Below are 23,198 nucleotides of genomic sequence, written 5' to 3' on the forward strand. Positions count from 1 at the left end.
TTGTATTGTGGGGTTGAAAGGTGGTGAGCAGAATTAACAATTCAATTTATTTATGGTTATTGGTATGTTCAAGATTCTGTTTTTTTTTTAATTTAGAAATGTTTGCATTTTATATTTTTTTCTGTAACTTTATCCTGGTTTTCAAATTTGTGTGTATGTAATTGTTCATAACATCCCCTGCTTTGCTTTTATGTCTGTTTTCTCTCCTTTTCATTGTTTAAGGTGTTTATATACCTCTTTCTTTCTTACTCTTGATCAACCTTGCCAGAGACTTATCTAATATAGTTTTTGAAAGAACTAGAATTTGGTTTTAATAATCATCCTCTTTCTATCAGTCCATGTCATTGATTTCTAGCATTTTCTGTGTTGATGTTGTTCTATGCCTACGTTTCTTTTAGCTGTGGGTAAGGTACTAAAGAGAGAACAGGTAAAAGTGAAACTGCTCATCTTTAAGGCAGAATTTAGAGGAAACATAAAGGAGCCAGAACTTTCTAAGTGCAAAAAAATATATATATTTTTTGTTACTCTAGCCATTCCAGATGGCAAACAAACAAACAAACAAACAAACAAACCCAAAAAAAACCCCAACCACCCTCAAAGTTAAGAAATGGCTTCAAAATAACAGTCAAATCTGGGGCAAGGCCAGTGAAACAGGGTTTCTCAGGGTAAGTTCAAATCAAAGTTGCAGCTACAAGAACCTTGATTCAAAATTCAACTACAAGAAAAGGCCCCAGGAATCTGTGTATCTCGTTCCTCTCAACTGGACAATAGGGCAACTATTGGTCTTGAGGGCGTTGTTCCTCAGCTCCTAACTTGCAGCCCAAGGCAGAGAGGGAAATCTTTCAAAGAGATTTATGAACATGATTTTTATCTGATAGAGAAAACCCCAGTAAGATATATGAGAAACCCACAAGAATTTTAATAAAAGTATATTGGCAGAAGCATCTGTAGCAATGCAAAGGAGAGTTATGGCATTATTATAAAGCTCTCCTGAAGGAAACCCCACCACAGTCGCTAGTCTTCTCCAACTCTGCTGCAAACCCCAATTTTCTCAACCCAGGAAACAGCTATCAAATACTTCCTGAAGAGGTCCTCACATTATTTGTACAGTACTCACCCCTTATCTGCAGGGGATACATTCCAACACCTCCAATTGATGTCTGAAACTACAAATAGTACCAAACCTTAAATATAGTGTTTCTTTCCTATCCATACATACCTGTGATAAAATTTAATTAATAAACTAGGTACAGGAAGCGGTTAATAATAACTAATAATAAAATATAACAATTATAACAATATACTGTTATAAAAGTAATGTGAATGTGGTCTCTCTCTCTCTCTCTCTCTCTCTCTCTCTCTCTCTCTCTCTCTCTCTCTCTCTCAAGTACCTGATCTGATAACCGAGATGGCTACCAAGTCACTAATGAGCAGGTACTATATACAATGTGAATACACTGGACCAAGGGATGATTCATGTCCCGGGAGGGATGGAGCAGGATGGCATGAGATTTCATCATGCTACACACAACAGTGTATAATTTAAAACTTAATAATTCTTCATTTTTGGAATTTTCCATTTAATATTTTCAAATCATGGTTGGCCACAGGTAACTGAAACTACAGAAAGCAAAACTGCAAATATGGAGGGACTAATGGATTAGTTATTGAGCTTGGCTGTGATATACTCATATGCCAACCTTTCTCAGCTTTGCTATCTATCAGCATTGTTATGTTAAACCTTAAATACTTATGGCTTGATGATATAGCTGTACTATGGCTGTAGATATAGATAAAGAAGTAGGTACGTGTATAGATATGAGTATAGTTATAAGTGTAGGTACAGATATTATCCAGGTACCAAAGTTTTCATGGAATTGTTTCCAACTGCAAGACACAAAAATAGGTAGTTCTGATCATTGTGTTGATAAAGAATAACAATAAATATTGCCTATTATTTATGCCTGTCACTGTGCTCAGGGCTTTATATGTCTATCCATTTATTATTAAATAACTATATGTGTTATTATTCCCATTTCACAGATAAAAGCACATAAGCTAAGGAAGTTTAAGTATTTTTTATATATTTACTAATTGACAGACCTGGCATTCTCACAAGATGTTCTGACTCCAACGTTCTTAACATCTACACGTCACCTTTACATATTGTGAAAATAGTATTAAGGAATTGTCATTTTTTTCTAACAGGTCATATGTTATTTCATTTGGATGTCTGCAATGTGTACCCACCTGACTTGTCCTTACGCTGCACGCGCATGTCTGCATGTGTGTAGTCACGGCGTCATTATATTCCAGACTTTATTGTAAGACTACAATATGATGAGCTTGGCCAGTCCCCATTTTTACTTTCTATGTACCAAGGTATTTCTGCTCCCTATGCTTTTTCCTCCAATGCACTTGCTATTTTCTTGAATTACTGTGTTTTTGTTTTGTTTTGTTCTGAAAGCTAGTCATCATGGACACTTTTTTTTAAATTAAATTTATTGGGGTGACAATTGTTAGTAAATTTACATAGATTTCAGATGTACAATTCTGTATTATATCATCTATAAATCCCATTGCGTGTTCACCACCCAGAGTCAGTTCTCCTTCCATCACCATATATTTGATCCCCCTTACCCTCATCACCCACCCCCCACCCCCTTACCCTCTGGTAACCACTAAATTACTGTCTGTGTCTATGAGTTTTTGTTTCTCATTTGTTTGTCTTGTTCTTTTGTTGTTTTTGGTTTATATACCACATATCAGTGAAATCATAGGGTTCTCTGCTTTTTCTGTCTGACTTATTTCACTTAGCATTATACTCTCAAGATCCATCCATGTTGTCACAAATGCTCCTATATCATCTTTCCTTAACGCCGAATAGTATTCCATTGTGTATATGTACCACAACTTCTTTATCCATTCATCTATCGAAGGACATTTTGGTTGTTTCCGTGTCTTGGCCACCGTAAACAAAGCTGCAATGAACATTGGAGTACACGTGTCTCTATAGAGAAATGCTTTCAGATTTTTTGGATAGATACCCAGGAGAGCGATTGCTGGGTCGTATGGTAATTCTATTCGTAATTTCTTGAGGAACCTCCACACTGCCTTCCATAGCGGCTGCACCAATCTGCATTCCCACCAACAGTGTATGAGAGTTCCTTTTTCTCCACAGCCTCTCCAACACTTGTTACTATTTGTCTTGTTGATGAAAGCCATTCTGACTGGGGTGAGGTGATATCTCATTGTGGTTTTCATTTGCATTTCTCTGATGATTAGCGATGTTGAGCATTTTTTCATATGTCTATTTGCCATTTGTATGTCCTCTTTGGAGAAATGTCTCTTCAGGTCCTCTGTCCATTTTTCAATTGGGTTGTTTGTTTTTTGTTGTTGAGTTTCATGAGTTCCTTGTATATTTTGGATATTAGTCCCTAATCAGAGGCACTGTTTGCGAAAATCTTCTCCCATTCAGTTGGTTGCCTCATTATTTTGTCAATAGTTTCTTTTCCTGTGCAGAAGCTTTTCAGTTTCATATAATACCATTCATTTATTTTAGTTTTTACTTCCATTGCCTTTGGAGTCAAATTCATAAAATGCTCTTTGAACCCAAGGTCCATAAGTTTAGTACCTATGTTTTCTTCAATGCAGTTTATTGTGTCAGGCATGGACACTTATTTTGTTCCGCAGTGGCTCTAGAGGCCTGCACACTCTTGTTGGAAGCGAGTATGGGGACAAAGGCAGAAAACATTAGGGCTTTCCTTTGAATTCAAGAGAAACGACCTCAATTGAGTAGCAAGTTTTGCTTTTGTTATTTCCCTGTGAATTGGAGGACCTGGGATCCCCTTAGTTATCATGTTATGAATAAAGTGACATTGTGGAATCATTGCACTTCTTTTGATGTCATTTTCCTTGCTCTTAAAATGATAAGGTAGGATAAGATCAAGGCTTGTTAACTCAAATGCTTATAGAGGTTAGCTGAATGAACCCTAATAATGCCCTAAATAGTCAAGCCTGGAGTCATAAAAACATTGACTGAGATATAAAACTATGTTAGTGCAAAGGAAATGGTAAAGTGCTGTGGATATTTCCTTCTTAGCATCCTGGAGGAGGTGAGTTTGGTGGAGATTGTAGTCATTTATCAATTGCTCTTTTGGATTCAAAGGGCTGCTGACACTGGAGATTTGGGTTAACTGTTGTCCAATCAAGATTTTTAAATGAAGTAAGCGCTATCTAGAATTGGACTTAATAAAATGCATTATTCAAAAGCGTCAGCTTATAAACTTTAGACCAAAAGAATTCAGTTATGCCTTTCAGTCATGAATTAAAATGATTTTAACCTCATCCTCTCTAATTTTAACTTAGTTCTCATACCCTGCCTGACCTGGTGAGACTGTCAAGTTCTTATAATGCCAAAGTATATCTCCCATCTTACTGTCTTCAAGCAAAACCTTAAAAGAAACCCATCTTTCTAATGAATCTTCCAATTTGTATCCTATGCATATATAACAATTTTCCCCAGTACTTACCTATCTGTTTCTTCAATAAAGGTCCGTTCTGTTCAGAAGACTGTGTTAAGACAGCTTGTACAGGGCCTCTTGGAATGTTATTGCTTTTTGTCATTTTCAACAACCTTTTCTTTCTTTTCACTCCATTAGAAAGCATCAATTTAGAGGAAATGCAACTGTGACAGGATTCATGTATTATACATAGCCTGGTAATAACTATAATAAATCCTTTATTTCCCAGAGAAATGTGTTGAAAAATTAACTGTGTATGTCAATTAGAAAACTATTTTGGAGACTATTATTTTAATTGATACATTTACTAAAAAGCATTGATGACATTTTCCCTTGATTTAAAAAAAAATATCATAACCATAATTGCTTGGCAAAAATTCTGCTGCAGTATCACTCCTTCCTAAACTGTATTTTTTTCCAACTTTGTCTGCTCTAGAGCTGGGGGCAAAAGCCCTTTCATAGTTCTCTTTTTGTCTTGCAAAAGGTAATGAAAACATTTGGAACGTTTCCTTGTACGTGTTGAGTATAAGAAAGAATGGACAGTCAAAGAAAGAAGAATGGATAAATGATGGCTATTATAAAAAAGCTGTGCTTTCATTCAGCATTTATTTCCATGACCCAAAGTGTGCTTCTGTCTTCAGAATTATTTCATGAGTCAGATATTAGTCCTGTCCTACCTTAATAGTCAAGGTTATTTACAACAAGCCATTCTTGGCTTTCATTACTTTCCAAATCATCCACCTAACACCCAATAAATCATAATAATAACATGATGTGTCTTAAAGAGACAAAGCAAGAATTTAGGTAATACTATTAATTTATGTAATTAAGGATAAAACATTTAAATCTGACCCATAAGTAACATTCACATATTTGATTTAGCAATTTTAAGTCAGTTTTGTGTGTATTCATTAACGGATGTTTTAAAATAGAATATACAGATCCAGTCTTCACATTAACTTATATTTTCCAAATATAATTAAATCCCTTTTCAACTAGGGATGGGAAGTTATTTTCTCCCCAAAATAACACTAGTTATGGCCTAATACTTAGTACAAAGGCAGCTCCTTCACAGAGAAATGCTCTTTCTCTCAAGATATGGGCTTATAAACTTTCGTTTAGTTTATGCTGATTTAGAGTACTAGCCATTAATTAGGCTGGTGGTTGTAGAAAATCTTGACATTATTTTTATAAGTCACTGTCAATTCAATATTAATCAGAAGGAAAATATATATATTTTTTAAATTTTAGCATAGATTTGTGGCTCATGGAATTATTTTTATTCCCCTCACATTTCCCCAGAGATCGTAGTACATTGTTCCTGGAGAACGATTTTCATTTAATATGAAACATGGACAATGACTGTGGATCTGTAAGTACTAATGAAAGTTGGTTGAATAATGTAGTGTTACGACACTTCTTACCCACAGGAGGCTAATAGTCTGGTGATATCTAACAATACATAGTATATTGGTACTTCTAAGGAAACTGTGTTCCTCTTCTCTAGTCATGTGCATTAACTAGCCTGTCTCGTTTAGATGTGAGGTTTCAAAGATTTTAACTCTCTTCTATTTTTTGAAGACGTTCTACTGTCGTGATAACATTTAGAGATTGCTGAAGGGAAATGGCTGCACCCGCAGTGCTTAAAACCAATTTTGCACGTTACCACATTGCCAATAATTTTTAGAAACATTCCAATATTTGGCAGCAAATTATTTATGAATACATGTTTTGATTAACTAACATTATGACTTGTATATTGTTCAGTTAACAAAATTAAGAACATAACTTTATAGCTCACAACTATGTAAACAAATTAAAATTTATTTAGACATTTTCAAGAAACTATCGTAATATAGAATGTGTAAGAAGCACTATTTTATTTGTTTTTGTTTTGTTTTTTGGTTTTTTGGTTTTTTTTTGTAACATTACCTCTTGCAGTTGTAGAAAATCATCCTTGAAAAAGATGCCAATCCTGCAGATGGATTCACATGAGTGCCCTGGTAGGCCTGCAGCTTTCCCATTTTGTCTAGAGAACTACATGTACGTAGACAAATCCTGCATCAGAAGATCAGTGTCCTACATCAGATCCTGTTTAAGGTTTTGAAAACCCTTTTCACCATTCAGTGTCATGAGGTGCAAACTTAAAGAACGCCAGTGACACTTTATGGGTTCAAGAAGTGTTAGTTTTGCCTTAACTTCTGCAAGTAGTCTCCTTTCCAGTGCTAGCCTTGCAGAACTGTGCCGAGCACCCTCTTCTAAGACAGCACCTTTCATTTGTTGAAGCTCTTGGTCTATACGGTCTTCCTATCAAAATAATCCATCTGCACATCAGACCATACTCATATGAGTGCATAACTTTCCCTTGGAGAAGATGGACTTTTCCCTTATGTTGTTTTTTCTCTGAAAGACGATTGCATGGGTCCCCATTAGGGAGGTAGCGTTACTTAGCCAGTGATGGTTCGGAACTCAGAAGTGGGGAGGCGGTTTGCCAAGCAAGCAGGAAGTGGAAAATGGTTAAAAGTGTGTGTGCATGTCTGTGCAAGAAAATAAATGAGATTTTCAAGGAAAAAGTTGCAACCCTCACCTGGGAGGATTAGGGGAACCCTGTAGAAACCACCGCATCTGCCTGTCCCGGGCCCCTGATGAGTGGACACAGCACGGATGAGTGCGTCTGGCAGGACGTGTCCAGGACTTGCACGTTCACTCCCTGAGCCCTGAACTTGGATTGCAAGTGCCACCCTACAGCCCAGGCACTGCTGCGGAGATCACTGGGGTTCAGAGATCAAAGACAGCGTTTATGAGAATTTGATTTCAAACACAGACATGCTGGCCACTGGGCTACAGGGGGAATGAGGACATGAACAAAACGTTTGGAGCCCCCTTTCTTTTCTTATCCCTGGGATTTCCTTCCTGAGTTTCCTGGATTCCCCTCTCCTGATGTAAGGACAACTCGCTCAGCAAATTTTCCGTGGCTACTTCCGTGGCCAGGTAACAAAATCTGTGGGTCCAGAAACTGACCTGACAGAGCAGGGGAAAGGTTACACATACTGGAGTGGATGGATTTAGCACTGACTAGATTTCCGTCCCACCTTGCTCACATTGCCCTTGGGGAATACAGTAATTTTCCTTAAGATAATTTTTAACGTTGTCACTGTTTCACTGAAGGGCTGTATTATTTTCGTAAAGAAGATGTATTTCTGGTTTTAAAAATATGCAGTCTTAAAGATTTCAAGTCCACTGTGATCAGGCGTCAGTCACTGGCAGTTTTTCAAGGAGCCTTTCGCCCCTGTTGACGGCCACATCTGGCCACATCCTTTGTATCTGTTCACCTATCTACTCAGCGCTCCCACCCCTTTGGTCGTTTTTGTTTCTTTGCAGTTGGGGCATTTCTTTCTCAACTCCTCTCGCACCCACCTCTTCCCAAAGCCCACGCTGGCATAAGAATCACACGTGGGTCACATGACTCCACGGGGCCTTCTGCCCCTGGACCCTCTGACAAGCACACACAAGGGTAGGCACACATTGGCTTTCTGAGGCGCTCCTCGCGGCTCCCATCCATCCGCTCAGCCCGGGCTCTTTTCTCGGGCTTGTAGCTCCACTCGCAGGCGCGAGTTCTGGTGGAGTTGGCATTCTGTGGGCGCGCAGTCTCTGCCAGCCTGTCTTTCTCTCGCTCCAGTTCTCTGTTTCCCATTGCTCTGCCTTTCCTGAAGTGGATGGGGACACACACACACACACACACACACACACACACACACACACACACACACACACACAGCCCCTCTCCACTTGTGAACTTTCCCCACCATCCAGAACTGACAGCTGCCCAGAATCAGGGAACTGGAAGCTTTGTGGAAGGAATCTTGGAGGCTGCATCTGGGACTGGGGCATCCCCTCCAGCCTTGGGGTCACCTTATACCCCGCATCTCAAATGACTGGCAGGGGACCTCTACTCTCCTAGCCGCTTTGCTGGGGGAAACGAGGGCAGGGCAGCGAGCACCCGGCCCACCCGCGCACACCCACGTGGGCGACCCAGCGCAGCAGCAGCAGGTGCCAGGAGGTGCAGGCCCGGCCCAAGCGCTCGCCGGTCCCCTCTCTGGACGCTTTCCTCTCTCCTGTGCCTTTTGAGGTGACCCCAGTCTTAGCACCACAGCGTATGTCGGCTTTCCACCTCTCAGTTCTTCCTGTTCCAATCCCCTCACCGCCATCGTCTCCAACCCGCGCCCGGGTCCGGGCTGCTGCGGAACGAGAGGCGCGGCGTCTGTGGCTCGGCGCCCTGGGGTCCTTGGGTGCCAGCCCTCCGCACGCCCCCGGTCCGGCTGGCGGAGGGTGGGTGCGCGGGAGTCGCAGCGGCGGGGAGAGCACGAGGGAGCGGGGGTGGGGGCGCGAGACGCCCCCGCACGTTTGAGCGCTCCGGCCCTCTGCTGCCGGCTCCTGTTTACAGGTCTTATTTATTTATTGGCATTTATAAGCTGGGGCTTTTCCGGGGCTGTTTCCTCGGCAATTCTCCTCCCGCCCCCGCCCTCAGTTGAACGAGCAGCGCAAGCTCGTGGGTCCCTGTTGAGGTGTGTAAGGGGAGATCTCTGTGTGCCTTGGGGGGTTAAATGCTAAGGGAGGGTGAAGGTAAATTGCGAGTAGTCCGAGTCTGCAGGAGCCGTTTGGTGGGACCGACCTCCGCATCAGGCCGGGAGATAAACCGCAAAAGTTTTCGTGCCACCTTTGCCTTCAGCGCGCCCCTTCCTCGTCTCCCAGCTTGAGCTCCGATTCCAAGACAAAGCCGTCACCCCGGAGAAGAGAGAGCGCCCACTTCCTCTAGACAGATGGAATGTAAGGGGTGGGAGACGGAATCCACTGCGATTTCTAACCCTTAAGGAGAGAGCAAGAAACCCCAGGGGTATTTGCACAGGACGGCTCCTCCCCCTCGTGTGCTGCTCGCGGAGCCAGCCCGGGATCTGCTCCTCCCTTCAGGCCCCCTCGCCTAGTGGCCGAGGGACGGATCCTAGCCGGGTCCTCCCCCCACCCCCATCCCCCCCACCCCCCACCCCCACCCTCCCATCCCCCCACCCCCACCCCCCCCATCCCCCCACCCCCACCCCCCCAGAATCCCAGCGGGTGTGATGTCCTTGCTGCCGCCCCATTCTGCCGCGCACCGGCCCAGGGGGCGCCGGCCTCGCAGAGCTGCCCAGGTTCCCCGTGGTCCCCTGCTTCCCGGAGGGTCGCGAAGCCCACGGCGATGACTCAGGCGCCCACTTGGTAACTCTGCCATCTTCCTGCTCGCTCCCCTCCCCCCTTTCCCCGCCCCCCGTTGCCGCCCCCGAGCCTCTTCACCAGCCTCCCGCGCTCCTCCCAGACGCCCACCCACGAGCTCCTCCGCCTGCAAGACAGCAGAGGTGGCGCGGAGCCCTGCGAGCCGACGACCGGCCCTGTCCTCCTGTCTTCAATGCCTCAGCGGAAGGTCCCCAAGGGCCGGACGGAGGAGGACTGCTGCTGGACGTCTTCCCGGAGAGGCGGCTCCGACCTGCTGCTCGTGGTGTATGAAACTGGGGACTGAGCGCGCCCCGTCGCCCCCGCCGCGCGGCCCGTCTCCGCCGTCGGTGTGGCCCGGCCCCGGCCCCTCCGGCTCGGGGCCCCCGGGGCCCGCCGCCCGCCCGCGCGCCCTCCTGCCCGCCGCGGCGCGATGGTGCAAAGCGGGCGCGTGCTGCCGCGGGCGGCGCTGAGGGTGGCGGCCGGCGCCCGGCTGTGATGAGAACGTCATGGTGGGGACGCTGGCTTCGCGCTGAGACTGCGAGAGCGAGCCGGGCGCGGAGGGCGCGTGGCCCGGGTCTCCCGCGGGGTGCGCTCGGGTCGCTCTCGCCCTTGGCTCTGGGCCCCCGCTCCTTTGGCTCCCGGTTGGCACGTTTCACGTCTCTGCCCTCCGTCCTGTCGCCCACCCCTGGACGTCGTCCCGTCTCTAAATGGAATTAGCGGAGCTCGGATCCCCTGGTGTAAGGATCAGACATGGTCTATGGACGCAGCTTGTTTCCCAGTGAGTACTGCCCGGCGCGCCGGCCGCTCCGCTGCCATCCCGCCCGCCTCCCTCCTCGTGGCCGCAGGCGCCGGGCACAGCCTGGCCCCCGCTCGCCCGCCGACCCCGCGGGCCCCGCGAGCCTGGGGCAGGTGTCAACTTTCTGTATTGCAGCATGGTAGAGCGGGACCTGGGGGCGGCGCAGTCAGTCGTCTCGGGATCTCAAACCCGCCCGGGAAGGCAGCCTCTCCGTGTGCACGGAGGTCCTGGGAATGGCCGGTAGTTCAGGGCTGGGCACGAGCGGCAGCGGCTGGGGAGTGGGCCCGCGGGAGGGCGCGGGTGGAAAGGGAGAGACAGCGGGGACAGTTCGTGGGACCAGAGGGCATATTCCTCGTTCAGGGGCTTCTGGAGCTCGGCGGGCCCGCGTTCCCCCCAGTAGGTAGTTTAGGGCACACCTGGACGCAGCGCTTGAGGGGAAGGCTGGGGGAGGGGGCTCAACTCTTCTGGCCCGCAGACCTCTAGTTTGGCTGTAGGTAGGACCCTGTGGTACACATGAAGTGAGGGGAGGCGAACTGGAAGGAAGTAGTGTGAAAAGTCATCAAGCAAAAGGCAATATAAGAAAATGTGTGGTGGGATTTTCACATTATAAAGCAAGGATTAGAGTCTTAATCCTGTGCCACGCAGTTAAAAGACCGGTTTTGCTGATGCGTTCATTATAGTACAAGTTCCATAACGCGATTCCTTAAAAACAGGAAAAACAGAGTAAAGAAAACACCAAACATATGTCCTGATATTGATGGCTGTTTGCCTGTGTGCCTGTGTGGGTACAGAATTATGGCAAGTTAAAACAAGGTTTTGTTCTATTTAAACACACACAATAACAACAACTAATGTTTTCATCTTAAAGCAGATGACCAGGCAAGAGAACAAAGTAATATAATTGATATAATTTCTCAAATGCTAATATCAAGACCCGGATACTTTTCTCGGAATCCTCCTTAGGCATACATTTATAATAAGCCCCTGGAGTGAGCTTGAGTTTAGGAAGTCCTTGTGAATCAGAAACATCCCTTTCCCCATTTCATTTGAAGTGGAAATATGATTATACACATAATGGAACTTAGAGCTGTTTACATAAAAACAAACAAACAAAGTAGAAGAGGAAAAATCAGAAACTATGAAGACCACTTTAATACATTCCTAGGTTTAGGTTTTGTAAAAGTGTCCAGCGAATCAAGACTAGACATAAAACAGAAGTTCAGGTTACAATGGTCTTTGCCGATTTACTGTTAAATTACAGATCAGTCTCTTTTTGATATTGAAAAATTGACTCAATAAAATGCTTATAGAAATCTCCTTTGTCAAATTAATAATCTACTTCTGGAAAATACTAAATGTAAATCAAAGTTAAGGTTAGAAGATACTAATTTTATAGCATAGAAAGTGCCGAGGACGTGGTCACTCGGTAATACATTTTTATAAGGAATGTTTTTATAATACTGCCTCATGCCCCCATCCACATTCATCTGTTTTTCTCTGTTCCCCTCTCCCTCCAGCCATAGGATTTGCCTAAGCATATCTTTTCTAAAATACAACAACATTGGCAATGTGTTAGGGTCAGTTCTGGAGTCCTTTCTCACTGTTTGCTTCTCTTTTTCATTCTTTTACCTAATGTCACCACTCTTCCTTTAGAGATGTTAGCACAGCCATTCACCAACGGCCCCTTAGTGTGGGTCCTGAAATCCTACTGTAGTACGACATTAAGATTACAATATTGCCCCTTAGTCCTGAAGCAGGCCTTTGCCTAAGGAGTTTGGGTCTCATCCATTCTTAACTGGCACTACCTCTTGAAGCCATCTCTAAGGTTTCCTGATTTGCACATTTTGAATCGGTTTGTCCAAGTCCTCAATCCACTTGGAGCAGTCCACAGTAATAAAATTAATCTGATTTGATATCATTTTATCTTTAAATTCTGTTATGTTGTTATAGAATGTGATCATTTCAGTGAGTATTAATATTATCTCTTTCTAATTTTTCTTTTCTGTTTCAGTTGTAGCAAGTTTAATCATCCTCCATTCGTCTGGGGCAACCAAGAAAGGAACAGGTGTGTTTCTTTGGAAAACTGCAGGTGGAACACCTCTACTTATTTGCATTTTCCTATTTCCCCCCATATTCTTGATATTCCAGAATATCTGAACATTTTATAGTGTGTATAATTGATTGGTTTTGACCAAGACAACATTTAGAAATTAATTTACTAATGGGTATTATAAGAATGTCCTCTCTATTTTTAGTTTTATAGAAAATTGGATGATGGCTCTTTTAAATTTCTCTCTTTTTTTTTTGTTTTTACAGAAAAGCAAGCCATCTCAGAAACACAGAAGTCGATGCAGTGTGGAACTTGGACGAAACATGCAGAGGGAGGCGTCTTCACCTCTCCCAACTATCCCAGCAAGTACCCCCCTGACCGAGAGTGCGTCTACATCATAGAAGGTGAGGGGCCGCTGCCCAGCCACCCGCCTCTGTGCGGTGGATGGACAGTGTGCAAACACACATACGGAGACAGGCTTTGCAGACCCTGCACATAAGGGGCTCTCCAGGAATCAAATGCCTGTGATATCTGCACTGAAGCTAAGGATGGAAATTCTGAGGGTTATGAACAAGTAACACCTGGGAAGGAAGAACAGTTTGACGACTTAGTTTATTTTGCAGTGGATTTAATGATTGGAAGTCTAAATTAATGGAATGGATACACACTTGGCGTTACCCTTGTAGACACCTCTCCATGATAAAAGTGTGACTTTTAAAAATACAGATGAGTATTTTGTCTAGTGATAGGTTTTAATATAATACGTGTTAGCACCGGATGACCCCAAACTTGCAGCCCCTCCCCACACCCCAACACACACACACACACACACAGATGGAGTTGCCTCAATGAAAGGTATGTATGCTCAGTATTTATGTACAAATCAAGGACACGTTCGTTCGTTTGTTTGATCTTTTAAAGAAAAAGTCTTTGTATTTAATTGTCTTCAAAACTTTCTACTTAGAAATGATTCTTTTTCTTTTTGTAATTTTTGGGCCAAGACTCTTCCCTCTCTGCTTCTGCTTGAGGTTGAACCTTTAGCAAAGGTGTCCTACGCTACAAGAAGAAGGAGAAAGAATGATCTCTGGCAATAGATGGGTACAGCTGAGAAAATGGCACTCTGGCAGTATTTCCTCCTCTTATGACCTCATAGAAAAGGAAGCTGAAATATGGAAATTTGGGGTTAGAATTAGTTGTGACTGTTATGAAGTTAATATTACATATCTATTATAAATATAAAGTTAGGAACTTTAAAAGAACTTAAGATATATTAAAACATTTAATCATAGGAAATAGATATATTTGTTCTCCCTATTTTACAGATAAGAAAACTGAGACATAGTCAAGTTAAATATCTCACTTAATGTCACATAACTTGTCTTTTGAAATAACAGTTTTTTAAACTTCACATTATTGAAAAGAACAAAAGTAAGTAGTTCTCATTTTAGAGATTAATTCAGAAGCAAATCTTTGCATGTTAATTGAGCTTTCATGTTTACTATTATTTAGAATTAAACAGCACTACTAACTTTTGATTTTAATATCACGCACATACTCACATGCATTCCTAGTTACACCAAAGACAAAACTTAAAGTTGGAAACTAGAGCCTCTTGTTACTGTTAACCTTGGTTCTGTAGCCTTTTTGAAATACTTTATACTAGTCATTTTTTAAATTCATTTATTTAAAATTCAAATATTTGTTGAAACAACTACTATGAAACAACCACTCCTCTAGGTACAGTTTAAAGAATACTGAACAAAGCAGACATGGTACTTGTGGAGCTTAAAAATATGGTCTTTCAGTAAACAATGTGAAGTCCCCCAAATTAGCACAGGTTCTGGGATGGCGGGAGGAAGAGAAGGCTGTGAGGAGGAAGAGAGGGAGGGTCACACTCAGTTTTGACCAACATGCAGGCGGTCATCATTCCGTATAGAACAGCAGAAGCAGAAGTTCAGAGATGCAGGGTGCGCGGGACCCACATGTGGTGTCCGCTGAGAGTGAGGTCAGGCACCAGCCAGGAAGTTCAACACATGGACAGTCTTAAATCCAGGTGGATCAGGAATTCCATCTGTTCTCCCAGGAAAGTTTCAACTTTGTTATAGACAGTGGGGCACAATTGGAATAATGTAAGTAGAGAAATAAAAAGGTGACATTTTGATGAAGTCACTAAAGGAAAACAACATTAAGTGGAAACTTGTTATGAAAGATTAAGTAAATCATAGTAAAAGCCTGAACTAGAGAAGTGATATTGGGGACAGGTCAGAGGAAGAAATGAGAAGTATTTAGGAAACTGAACCCTGAGTGATGGGACATGGCTAAGAGAATAGAGACTTCCAGGACCATTCTTAAGTTTTTGGTTGGTGACTTGTTAGATGGCATTGCAATGCCAGATAAGGAATATAGGTGGAAAAAGAGAGTTTGAATAGTGTGTTCAATGTTGGTGTTTACACAGATGTCTCATAAAGAGATTGGATAGATGGATGTTTAACTCAGTGGAGCGTTGTGGGCTGAAAATATGTATTTATAGGTCATAAATGTAGAGAATGTAGAGATTGCTATTAAGGTATTACTATAAATAAAATTGACCAGAGAGAGTATTTGGAACACTGTTGTTCAACCCTTTCAAAAAGCACAGATGCCTAGGTGTGCTGCTCATGAATTCTGACTGGATTGGTCTTAGGTAGAGCTGCCTGCATCATTGCATTATAATGTCTGTCCATCGGGAAGTCAGTGGCACCGGAGCTCTGGTTTAGAAAGAGGGGAAAGAAGACATAGGCTAGATGTCTGGAAAACAACCTGTAAGGGAAGGGCAGAGTAAATACAGGGACAATCCAGAGAGGGGGACTGGAAAATCAGGTGAAAGATGCCACAGTAACTGCAGAGGACAAAGTTTCAAGAGGCAGAGAGGAGCCCAAGAGCCAGCTGCTACAGCACAGAAAAATCAGTTCATAGCAAATGCATCTAGTGCAGGAGGCAATTAAGAAGCTGTGAGGACTTCAGAGCATGCGCTGTCATAGACATGGGGGGGTGGGGGTCAGCTTCCTGCGGATGGAGGAGCTCTTGGGACTGCTGATGGGCCCATGGTGGAAAGGAGGTTTCTTTTTTTCCTTTGTCTTCTCTTCTTTAAATGGAATAAATTGTCGTGTTTAATTCTGAGACTTGCCTGTTCTGTCGGAAAAGGTACCTTTAGAATAGAAGACAAAAATGGATAAATAGCTGGTCAAGTTATTTGAAGTAAGAAGATAGGTTGTGATAAACACAGATGGAGTCTCAATCACAGAAGGGAGGGTCCCTTGTATGGATTTCAGGTTGTCCTACAACTCCCACAACGAAGAGGCACCTTCCAATGTCATTGTGCACGATTCAGGTGGAACTGTCCATAGCTCCACACGTGTACAAAGATTTTCTAAGAGGTTAAGAGCACTTGAAAAGGAACCTCAGTGTTTGATCAGAGATAGCCTACAGAAAATGGTGAAGTGAAAGGTCGCTGTAAATCGAGACATTTGAAGGTAAAGAAAATGTAAGTTTAGGGGGTTGGAACTGCATAGCTTCAAATGATTTACTTCACCATAATCACTCATTTTTATTTTTAAATCTACAATGAAACTTATAGGACACGCTTATTTTTTATTTTACCACCTTCTAAAATTCAGTTAGTGGAATTTCAGATACGAGTTTGTGTAGTTATCTTCATGCTGGCCCAAAGGAAAATGACTTGTCAACACGTCGCGTATTCTACCAAGTCACAATGACGGTATGTTTCCTGAAGGAACATTGAGTGGTTGGTTCATCCATGTTGGACAGAACGTAAATGACAATGGAAATAAAGATTTAAGTAAATGAATTCATGTTAGGTGGCCATTTATGTCCTATGGTAATGGGGAAAAAAATAGATGGATATACGTTGATTGATAGAGTTTTAGGTAAATTAGCACAGGACGGTTCTCATCACTTTACCTTTCGCTAACCATACATTATGTACATCTAAAAGAAATATCTTATATTCTGAAATCATTTATTTCCTCATAAAACTTATCATACTAGCTTCTCAAAGAAAAGATAAGCAGATACGTCCTATAGGATAATATACATACAAATAGTACTTTAATGATAATACATAAATAGGCCCAGTTTCTTAAGCATTTGCCTTGTTGTTATTGGACAAAAAAAGAGGTGGGAGTGGAGTAGTGTGGGGGGGGCACATGGTTTTCCAGGTAATTTCATAGGATATTTTCTAATTTTCAGATTTAAAAACAAATCATTGGCATTCCCTTGAATCTATCATTATGGTACATACTATATTTGCTGACCTTTGTGTTAGTAGTAGATAAAATTATTGCTGATTTGTCTTGTAAGAGTAATAATTGTCTCTTTTCAATGTCCAAAGAGTCAGAAACATTTTTAGAGATTAAAAGTAATCCATAAAACTGTATTTTAACATGGATTGACCTTTAAGCAATCCATCTTCAATTTTATCTTTGGAAAGTGTCAAGATTATATTTCATTTTATAAGTCTCTGATTTCCAAGTCATGATGTATCTCAATTCTGTATAAGTTTCGGCATCCGTACATACAAGGCTTTGATTTTGAAGCCATCAGGGGTGACATTCAATATATATTTCAGAACCGGTATGGTGTGAACCGCAGTCACTCAGAATGGTCACCGACCACATGAGGGGGAGCAGGTCCCTCTGTGCCAGGTCTTAAGGTCCAGCTTCCTGGAGCAGTTTGGTTCCTGAAGAGGGCTAAGTAGCTGAGAAGCACTCGGGGGACTCAAGTCAACAGTTCTTCACAAACTAGGGAAAATGTGTGTGGGTATCTCAACAACCGTCAAGGTTATTTTGGGGTATCCTGGCGAAATATCCGTCTGGAATGCCAGAATGTTGAACTGTTTTGGACATGACCGTGGAAAAATGGGTGGGCAGTAGCAAGTGCTCCCATAGGGCAGGTTTACAGAGCTGCCCTAGAAGGCCCTTCCATGATGCTTTAGAGAGCTATAAAAACATTTGTGAAGACAACAAGCTCATTTACATTTCAACCAACAAACTTTTTTTTGTGTTTTTTTTTTTTGAGAAATCCTCAATGACAAATATTGTGCTGAGTGCTGAAAAAAGAAGGTGAATAGGTAGGGTTTCTGTGTTTGGTGAGTAGATTTAGAGAGGAGGATTCTTTTAAGCAAGATTTGCCTACAAAAAGAGGAGTTAACAAATTGGAGGTATTTAGATACTGAAGAAAGTGGGGAAAATACTTGACAGCCTGAAAGAGCATATCTCAGAAAACATGACATGTCTGGTGTAGCCTGAGCTTGGGCTGCGTGTAAGGTAAAGAGACCCTGGAAGTGTGGGTTGTAGGCTACCGTGTTTCCCCGAAAATAAGACCTAGCCGGGCAATCAGCTCTAACGTGTCTTTTGGAGCAAAAATTAATAGAAGACCTGATCTTATTTTACTAGAAGACCGAGTCTTATGTAATATAATATAATATAATATAATATAATATAATATAATATAATGTAATGTAAAGTAACGCAATGTAATATAATGTAATGCAATGTAATATAATACTGGGTCTTATATTAATTTTTGCTCCAAAATATGCATTAGAGCTGATGATCTGACCAGGTCTTATTTTTGGGGAGACATGGTATATGTCAAATGCATGGATCATTTTTCTGTAACTGTTGGAGTGTTGCTGAAGAAGTTTGAACCTGAGAGTGACATGATGAGATTTGTGCTTGGAGAAAAATGGCTCTTAGTTTCCTCCTGCATATACTTTGATCTGATCATGGCCATCTGATTGTGATTATTTGAACGGCTGCATAACTCTATGCTAAACAATTCTCAAGTGGTATCTGAACTTAAAACTGGTTAGTCCAGAAAATTTGGGGAAAGTACAGAAAGATGCCTCTCTACTTTATAAATCTGAGTCAGCAGCCTTTCACAAAAATATTGTGATTTGTTAGTTCTATGTTAGACATCAAAATGGTCATTTTATATCAGAAGAATGTTTTGTGCAGTGTCTAAGGATCACCCCTTAGTCTTACAGAAATATTACCGTTGGAATCCTCCATATAGCATCCTTGCTTAGTATTTCCATCATTTCATGCTCAAAGTTTGATAAATGTGCAGATAAAATCTGAAGTAGAATCAGAAAAATCAAATTAATGATTCAAGAAGGGCCTTCTAGACATGATTTTTCTTTCTTTTTTTTTCCCCCAGCTGCCCCAAGACAGTGCATTGAACTTTACTTTGATGAAAAGTACTCTATTGAACCGTCTTGGGAGTGCAAATTTGATCATATTGAAGTTCGAGATGGACCTTTTGGATTTTCTCCAATAATTGGACGTTTTTGTGGACAACAAAATCCACCGGCAATAAAATCCAGTGGACGATTTCTATGGATTAAGTTTTTTGCTGATGGAGAACTGGAATCTGTGGGATTTTCAGCTCGATACAATTTCACACCTGGTAAGTAGGGGCTTGTTTTTTCCTTATATCTTTTTCTTCCTTAGTTTCTGTCTTCCTGGAGCAAGAACTTTTGTAAGACAATTTCATAATTGTTTAAAGAATTTTCCCATTCTATTTAAAACCAAGCCTACAACGCTCTCTCCTTTCATTTCATAAATTCTGAAAGAAAAATGAATTTTCCGTAAGCCTACACTGGAGGTAAAGCAAGGTGACTCAGGGGTCTGGATGGTCATCAGCAACTCAGTTAATTAAATGGACTTCCATTATGCTGAAATGTGTAATTTCAGAGACAATCTGTAGTAAAGAAACTAATTATACATTAAATCCCAATAAACTTAAAAAAGCAATTGTATTATTGTAAAATGTATCCATCAAAATGATCTTTGGAGAATTTGAACAAGAAATTCATTTGTTCTGAAAATCATAATTTTTAAAGCAAATGGATCTTAGTATAAAACAGACTAATCTCTTTATAGAAATGCAAATCCCTAAGAGTCAGGATGAAAGGAAAACTGGACCCATAGCATCCAAATATTCATTTGCAAGGCGAGGCAGTCATTATCTGTAATTATATAATTGTGCATTCTATGTCAATTTTCCTTCTAACCTGCTAATATTTAAAAGGGTCACTTTATCATGAGTTATCATTTGTTACAATAAAAATTGGTTATCACATTTTCAAATTGCAAGAGTGTCAGGCTGAAGCCATTTGAGATGTGATGAAAAGTCATTTTTTTATGGAAAAATGTCTCAATGACATAAAGCACATTATATATAATTGCTTTTTTTCAGTTTGCACATATTTTACTTAGGTTATACTTAGGTGTTACTTAGGTTATAATAGGCAATAGATGATATTGGAATATACTGTGAAAAATTTGTTGAAGTTTCTAGTGTACGTTACAAAGGTAACATCAGAGCAAGGATGCGATGCTCAGTTCAGACACTAAAATTTTAAAAAATGATGTGTAATTAATGATGAGCTTCATTATGATAGCATGCTTTATGGTAAATAAGTCAGATAGTCACTGTACCCTACATATTAACCTTAAACATTAGCTGTGTTTTAAGAATGTCGCCAGGAGGCTGGGGTTTTAACTGTGCTTTGCTAATACTGGACAGCTCACAGAAATCATAGATATTTTACACATGGCGCTTGAACTCATTTGATGTTTTCCAAAAAGGGTGCAAACATTTAGATGACTTGATGAGTCCTAGAGTTGGAAATGGAAGTATGTATTTTTTCTTAACTGATATTTGAGTCTAAACAGGACCTAGAGAGTGGCACATGGTATGGTGCAGGCTTTTATAAGTTGTATTTTCATTCTGGAATTGGTGATCGTGGGAATAATATCTGGGATTTAAATTTGTGGATTCATAAAGAATGGAGGGTCAACTAACATACTTTATCAATGTACATGAGGCGACCCACCTTTCTAGGCTGACTGGCGATCCCATAAACTGTGGCACTCAATGTGGCACCGTAGGTTTTAAACAGCCCCTTTGTTCCCTGGGCACATTTCTTTCCTATCTGCTTCTTTAGGGCCACCTCACTTCATCTAAAGGAGGAGATTCTATTATCAGGAACAACTGAATTGGGAGGGAACTCAAGAAGATGCATTAAGGATAGACCCAGGCTCTGTTTCCACTCCCACATTGGCAAAGGGACACTGAGCCTCTGAGGGAAAAGCAGGACCATAAAAAGGAGGCTTGTAACACTTCCATGGCAGCGGAAGTTGAGGCTCCGTGGCCCCAGGCCATTGCCTGGTGGCACAATCGTCTACAATTCATTCCATAAAGAGGCAGGACTGAGGAAGCCAATTAGTTAATGAAATAGGAAGGTGGCGGGGATGAGTGATAATTTAGGGAGCTTTTAGGGAAAAGGAACAGGCAGGCTTCAGTTTAATTTGGCTTAATATTCATTTGGTGGTATGCTTTAAGTAGTGATTTGGGGAAGTAGAGGGGGGAAGTGTTCTTCAAGTCCGCTTCATGATTTCAGTTCTAAGACATGGCTGCAGTCACCGGGGCACCCAGTAGGTGGTACACTGGAGGGGAGGCCTGCTGACCTGGTCAACTGGAGAGCTGGCCTCTGGCCTGGCTGTAAGGAGCACCAGTGTGGGAACCAGATCTGGTTTCCAGTCCTGGCTTTCTTGTTTCTTGCTTGCTGTAAAACTTTGCACATAATCCTTACGTCCATGCCTCAGTATTTTTATTTGTAAAATAAGGATACTATTGAACACCCCATAGGATTGTTTGAAGAGTCATTGTCAACCAATGCACTTAGGCATTTTCTCACTTCCTGTAAGATCTCAACTGTTGGCAGCTATTGGTTTCATTAATTTGATCATACGTTCTTAAAAGCAAAGGAGGCCTGGTATAGATTATTAAAACAAGTTCCCAGATTTTTAAAAATTACAACAGCTCTTTCTGATTTTGGGGGGTAGATGTGAAAACCTAACACCTACATGTGTGCCACGTTTCCTTGTTAGCCTTGTTTAAATGAGTCCAGGCCTCCGTATGGGGGTTGTTGTTATTTGTGACGGCAGTCATGAAACATGTCAGAGCAGAAATGGCAGTGGAAAAACTAAGTGGTCTTTATTACTTCCGTGAATTTGCCACGATCTGGAATCGATCTTAATCTTACAGTCTCAGAAACTTGATGTCAGTCCTCATAGGAATTAATCACATTAACCGAGCTGAAAAGGTTGAATAAACATATATACATATGTACATTTATGCACATATCTATACATACATACACACACATAAACATATGTATGTTATCGATAAGAACTTTTAGAATTATGCAGCTCAGTTGTTCTTATAAGCCAGCATTCACAGGTACCCGGCTTATAAGCAGAGGACTGATAGCAAACGTGAAACCCAAATATGGAAGCTTAGATGACGTGCATTTTAGCACCATCCAGCTACGATGCTTGATGACTCAGCTCCATAACATGGATCTTTTCTCCCAATGAGGTTCTAGGTCTCAAACTGCCATGAGCCAGATCCCCTGTCCAGTCTTCAGCTTCCACCCTGCCTGGCCAGAACACTAATTTGTATCAGCTCTTATCTTAAAACGTGTTTCTATTTCTTCATATCCAAGTCTCTTTGACTTCCTTTTCTACTCAACTGAAAAAACAAAACCCTTCAGTGCCTGGCTGCTGGGAAGCTGGTAACGGTACTTTGGAACTGATGGCAAGTGGGAACTAGCCAAGTGGACGTCAGGCATGGGTTTGGAGGGTAGGAGGGCAAAGCCAGACAAGACACCATGGAAATGCTCTTCACTGGGGTTTTCCAGTATCTCCTGATTCATTTGGATGATTCCTCATTATTTCAAGGATCGTGGTTATTTTTGGATACTGTGTCATTTCCAGGGTCCACAGCGCAGTGATGAATCACTCAGGATTATAGTCTAGTATGCATAAGAAGGACAGTGAGATTGAGCGATAGCAGGAGTCAGCTGGTTCACAGCCTGGGATCTGCAGAACTGAAGGAGGAGGGTGAGGCTTAAGGAAGGGCAGAGGGGTCCAGAGCCCTAACAGGATGCTTTTGGATGATGCCTGCAGGGGAAACCTCTCTTCTTCCTGTATAAACAGAGTTGTGTCGTGATGTCTCCCAAACAGTACATTCTCCCACCTCTGGGAAGAGAGAGAAATTCAGAATCACTGAAAATGTTGAGTTGCATGATAGAAAATTTGGTAACCCACATGTAATTTAACAAGAAAACATATAAAAATACTCGCTGTAATAGAATGATATTGTTTTTTCATCTTCATAAGATAATCTTTTTCTTAAAAAAGATGGAAACCACATTTACTGTAGAAAAATGAATAATGAGAAAATATTTGTGATAAAAGTACTTTAATAATATTGGAATAATATTTACCAAACTTAAAACAATGCTGTCAGGGGGTCATGATGTACTTGAAGGTGCCAAGATGTAAACATTTACCAGCATTGTCAGCAATGCTGTAATTTTTGAAAAATACTGGCTTTTTTTTTGGTATTATTTGTATAAATAAAGTTATTTTAGATAAAAGCATCTAAAAAGAAAAATACCATAGTTGGTAATTTTCCAATGAATTTTTAGAAGGGGGAATAACCATTTCTC

At 41.6% G+C, this 23,198-nt stretch overlaps 1 protein-coding gene across 5 annotated transcripts in view; it reads left to right on the plus strand.

Annotated features, from left to right (window-relative positions):
• Nucleotides 1–10,203: 10,203 nt before the first annotated feature.
• Nucleotides 10,204–23,198, plus strand: part of NETO1 (neuropilin and tolloid like 1) — an 85,340-nt gene continuing 72,345 nt past the window's right edge. For 3 of the 5 annotated variants that reach the window (XM_081078975.1, XM_081078976.1, XM_081078979.1), the window contains exons 1-4: nt 10,208–10,548; nt 12,578–12,631; nt 12,883–13,020; nt 18,836–19,084. In XM_081078975.1, the coding sequence (XP_080935101.1) occupies nt 10,521–10,548; nt 12,578–12,631; nt 12,883–13,020; nt 18,836–19,084 (469 nt within the window). In that variant the 5' untranslated portion in view covers nt 10,208–10,520. Of the gene's footprint in view, nt 10,549–12,577; nt 12,632–12,882; nt 13,021–18,835; nt 19,085–23,198 lie in introns of all 5 variants that reach the window. The other 2 variants (XM_081078978.1, XM_081078977.1) reach the window with 1 other exon arrangement.

The sequence above is a fragment of the Rhinolophus hipposideros genome, assembly GCF_964194185.1.
Source record: "Rhinolophus hipposideros genome assembly, chromosome: 17".
Classification (NCBI taxonomy): domain Eukaryota; kingdom Metazoa; phylum Chordata; class Mammalia; order Chiroptera; family Rhinolophidae; genus Rhinolophus; species Rhinolophus hipposideros.